Below are 5453 nucleotides of genomic sequence, written 5' to 3'. Positions count from 1 at the left end.
ACGAGCGATCAACTAAGCCGGCTGAAACACCGAGCCACACCCCGCTTCCCCGCCCCTGCCGGCTGCCCCCCGCCTCTCCGACCCCTCCGCATGCGCAGGCTGAATTAAAGTCATTATTCTTCTGAGTGCCAATACATGAATGACTCCAGCGAAATACCAAAGTAACGTGAAACTGTCGCTCGCCTACATAAACTTCACGTAACAGTTATACTCCGGATGATTTAATGCTGCAACTTTAGCAACAGGCACTAGATGATATCTAAAGGTCAGGGTTTCAGGCGCTTTTTGACGTCACTTGGATCTCTATGAATCGATATTTTATCTTAATTACTTAATAGGTACGTCACAGTGACGTGGCAGTGGCAGTTTGTAACAGCACCTCTCCTTACCACCACAGCTTCTCTTTATTACCTATCTATTTAAGGCGAACTGAATCTAAGGCAATTACTTTTAGGGAAAATCATAAAAGCAAGCAACGTTCCTACCTCTCTAGAATTAAATGGTACCTAAATTGCCTGCTAACCGAGATAAGGCAAAGTTTTTAATTTTAAAATCATGTATGATTGCATTGATTTCAAAATTAAGCATTTGTATAAATGATTTAGGTCTCCAACACCCCGAACCATTTAATATCTTTTACAAACCCACAAACTTCCATCGGTCTACAACCTAAGCAGAAGCCTTTACGCTGTATATGTTATCGACAATGACATAATACAGTGGTACTTACTGAAAAAAGCACCTATGACAAATTTGCAGGAGATTAATCCGGACCAAACCCAGACCTCCGGATTTTAGCAGTCAGGTTCACTAACCACCCCTTCAGAGTCTAGTCAAAAATGTTCGCAATAACAAACACTAGCCATTTTTTGCTTGTAAAATTGGGACAGGCGTTTGAATTGCGTAGTTAAGTAGGTATCATTATGAGAGTTGTGCTTTATTAATTACATATAAATGGCTAATATCGCTCATATACAGACTATTAGACCCTATTAGTAAAGATAATTCATAAACATGGCTAAGCACATTCCCTTGCGATTAATACGTGACATAATTCATAGATACTTATTTGAAAATATTACATAATTAAATTCACTACTTGATGTTTCTTATTTGTTCTTTATTTTACTCACATCATATTGGTCCATTAGAATTTTTTTAGTTATTCATTCATCATCATCATTAGCCTAGCCTTTTCCCAGCTATGTTGGGATCGGCTACCAGTCTAACCGGTTTCAGCTAAGTACCAGTGTTTTACAAGGAGCGATTGCCTATCTGACCTCCTCAACCCAGTTACCTGGGCAACACGATACCCTTTGGTTAGACTGGTTGTCAGACTTTCCAAGCTTCTGACTACTTGTAACGACTGTCAAAGATGTTGGAATAACAGCCGGGACCCACAATTTAACGTGCCTTTCGAAACTCGGAGGAACTCGTCATGACAAAGATGGTCACCCATCTACGGACCAACCGCGTCAAGCATAGGTTAACATGTGATCGATTCACTTATGCGGTTATAGCTTAGACACAAGATTTTTTTTAGTTATTATTCAAAGTAATTCACTGTTGAAATAGGCAGGTATACCTAGTTGATACCTACTTGCATAGTTGCCAATACTAGGCTACACCAAGAAAGGATGTAACGCAACTGTTCGAAAGCAACGTTTTTGACGTACGTTGGTATATGACTCAATGTTTACTAAATATATAGTATAAACTGCTCAGTGGGCCTAAATGAGTAACATAAATATATTTACCATAATACTTAATGATGATACAAGTATCTAATTAGAATTATATATCAGTACCACTAGAGGTACGTGCGACGTGCGTAATGAATTGTTACGCATTGCCAAGCACGGCTTTCGGCTCATATCACCGCCTTACCAGAAAAAAAGTTGAGTTACAAAAGAAGATAAATGGGACGCCATTTCACAATAATAGCGAAAGAAACCACTTACATGTAAGTAGGTAAATTTACTTTGCGGCTGCACGAATAGCCGATTGGTTGAGACCACCACGCCAAACCCACTGTGTGTGATGAATCGTGGGTTCGATCCCCGCGTAAGAAGCGTTTCTGTGATCCACGAATGCCTGTCCTGAGTCCGTCCGGTGTCTTTGTACTGATGATGATGTCTTTTACTTGAATGCTCGAGAAACCAGCGCTATATCACGATTAAAATCTTAACGCGGGTAGCGTATTTTTTTTTAAACAATGAAGACATTGTCTCTGGTAATCCACTTAATTAGAGCAATCGGCGCAAAGTAATTTTCACGATTGTTTGTCGACACATAGAGGCGTGAGGCGTCGATAATGAGAACAGTTGAAAGGTTTCACTCCCATAATTTGTAAGATAGAAAGTTCAATCCCAGATATCTTAGCAGAACCTAGAATAAGTGATTTTACTGACAATTATAATGATTAATAGTCAATAGGTATGTTCCACTTAACGTCGGACTGAAATGCCTTTCCTATTGTTAATAGACAGACTCTGACCCGAGCATGACTAATTATTTATAACCCCCTACATACGTATCGCATTGTTACCGAGAGAATTGTTTGCTTCTCTATACGCATCTATATTCCATAAAAACTTCCTTATTAGGGTCAATTTGTGTTATTGCTGACTACAGAAACGATACTTGATGCCTGCTCGATCGTTTTACAATGATTAACAATAGACATGATCTACTAGTTACTTTTCTTTTGATAGAGGTACCTAATCTATTCTACATACTTAGAGTGTATCAAGACTAAAACTCGAGTGTTTTATCGCTTTTTTGTCCCATATTCTTTGCGACGAATACGCATCATATGAATTGACTAAATTGTAGATTTCAGATGATTTATGTTTCTTACATACTTACATTAATTCTGACAGGTAACAAAAACAATTTGTTATTTTTATTTATTTATTAATATAAAATTAGAAGCAACCATTATTACAGCATACATCTTTTTACCTTCCTTTATTATAACTAGATCTTATTTTATATTTGTTGTAGGTAATTTAATTATACTATAATAATTATAAAATATGCAATGTAAAAACATGTGAGAATCAAAAGAATCACGAATTTAGAAAATAAATAGTATTCAACTAAAAGGCAAGGTCATGTGGATGATGAACATTTTAAGCAAGGTCCATAACAAAACATTAATAATAGTATTCATAACTACACTCAATGGACTTTATGATACAATGCTTACACAATACCAATAACAACAGGGACGTCTGCAGCACAAATGCCATCCAAATATCTAAAACTCTAACAAAGCTGGTGTTGCATTAGGCTTCACTTCAAGCTGCTGTATTCTAAACATGTTAAACAAATATTGCTTAGATTCACAATACATGACCAGGGAATTTACTTTTTTCCAATTTCTGTGCAGGTGTTTAAATTCTTATGAGTCATAGCATCCTATCACTTTTGTTCTCATAACCCACAACTTATCATGAAAGTGCTGAGTAATAACATGTTATTTTATGATGTTATCATTAACTACTTAAAACTAATGTTTAAATTCCAAATATATACAGAAATGTTCAGTGTTGTATAACTTCATACAAATACTGTCCTGTCTTTAACATAATCCAATTAATGGATAACAGCACAGTAATGAAGCCAATAATTCACATCAATACTGTATATTTCAAAATTTTCACCAAAGAGCAACTGAACAAATAACAAAGGCATAATTTATATGCATAAAATATCACATTTATATATCATGAATGTTACTGAAGTATTTTCTTTATATTGTCAATGAGAATTATGTAGAAAATTTTGAAGTACACTAAACAATTGCTTAAAATAAATCCAAAATAGTCATTATAAATAGGTACAATATTGAATGTATTAAATGATCCATTGTTTTAGATTAAGAAACATTGTTGTCTTTAAAAAGTATTTGATACCAGCATTCAACATAAAATTGCATGCTTTGCTTACATGATTTACAATTATAACAATTGTACACAAATTATCTATTATATTATATAAGGTATATAATATTTTTTGTATTTTCAAAATAAAAATTTCATTAGATGCCAAAACCACAGAACCAAAGTTAACATGAACATAAAATTTCATTAACTCATGTAAGATTTATAAGAAAAAATCATATTTGTTATAAATTTAGTATTTTACTGGTCCTTGGAACAAATAATTTCACTGTAAATTTTGCCATGTAAAAAACAATTGTAATAAAACAATATTGTACTTACACAAATAAAAACAAAGAGTTACAATTTAACATGCATAAATTTTGCAAAAGTTCTTGTCCTAACCAAATATTGAAGAATGTGGCATATAATATTTCTATACATTTTTACATGATATAATGATATAAAAGGAAACATTACTTACAGAATATTACTATACTTTAATGTATGTTTACTTTATATAATCTGAGAGACTAATAAATTGCCATCACTGAAGCATGTACCTTAGGGCCTAGCAAGCACAGTTGTCACCATCCCTGTTGCGGCCATTGTCATTGGCGTTCAACTTGATTTGATCAGGGAACTCATTGTAAAGCTCTGCTTCTGTCTCTTGTGCCAATGCATTACGAGCAATGGTCTGGAATGCAAGCTCAACGTTTACAGCCTCTTTGGCACTAGTTTCAAAATACGGAATATCATTTTTACTTTGACACCACTGCTGTGCACGCTTGGCAGAAACAGCGCGATTGTCCAGATCAACTTTGTTGCCCAATATGACGAAAGGGAAGTTATCAGGGTCTCGTGGCGATGCTTGTATCAAAAATTCGTCTCTCCAACTTTCCAAGGACTTGAACGTGTTGGGGGCAGTTACGTCAAACACCAAGACGCAACAATCCGCCCCACGATAAAACGCCACTCCCAGGGACTGGAATCGTTCTTGTCCTGCAGTATCCCAAATTTGCATAGTGACGATTCGATCATCTACGATTACCTCTTTCGTGAGAAAATCTGCGCCTATTGTTGCCTTGTACTGGTTGGAAAATTTCTTGTTGACAAACTGATTCATAAGCGAAGTTTTGCCCACACCGCTGTCGCCAAGGATGATCACCTTCAGAAGTACCTTTTTTCTTGATGACATTTTACACAGAAATTTATAAAAACGTGAAAAATTACAAAATAATCACACTCTTTGTCTGCACTTTTGACATAAAACGAAATTGATAAATGCGTCACCTGTTTTTCGTGGCTAGCTATTTCTATGGCTAATCGGTGTTGCCATTCCCAGCATTATGGTCGTACATTCATTTCCATTTTATAGCCTTTGGCACCATAGGGTTCTATATTATAATTTCTATTTTTAGTAAAATTAATGGAATGGCATCCATTTAAACTTACAATTTCGAAATAACCTAATTAAAACCACCTAATAATATCTAACCTAACGATATCAACGAAAACAAACAAGTGCAGTAAAGTCTTTTTTGTTTACAATATTCTTGCTTTACG

At 35.2% G+C, this 5453-nt stretch overlaps 1 protein-coding gene across 1 annotated transcript; it reads right to left on the bottom strand.

Moving 5' to 3' along the window:
- Positions 1-2899: 2899 nt before the first annotated feature.
- LOC113492607 (ras-related protein Rab-7a) lies at positions 2900-5208 on the bottom strand. Its single transcript, XM_026870131.1, has one exon. It carries the CDS (start codon positions 5083-5085, stop codon positions 4459-4461), a length of 627 nt encoding a protein of 208 aa, XP_026725932.1. The 5' UTR covers positions 5086-5208; the 3' UTR covers positions 2900-4458.
- Between the last annotated feature and the right edge of the window lie 245 nt (positions 5209-5453).

This window comes from Trichoplusia ni, chromosome 4 (genome assembly GCF_003590095.1).
Source record: "Trichoplusia ni isolate ovarian cell line Hi5 chromosome 4, tn1, whole genome shotgun sequence".
NCBI classification, from domain to species: domain Eukaryota; kingdom Metazoa; phylum Arthropoda; class Insecta; order Lepidoptera; family Noctuidae; genus Trichoplusia; species Trichoplusia ni.
The sequence above is the reverse complement of the archived record's forward strand: the minus strand, read 5'-3'. Positions and strand labels throughout refer to the sequence as shown.

Excerpts from the sequence above, each read along its gene's own strand:
- LOC113492607 (XM_026870131.1), bottom strand. The coding sequence starts at position 5,085 with ATGTCATCAAGAAAAAAGGTACTTCTGAAGGTGATCATCCTTGGCGAC.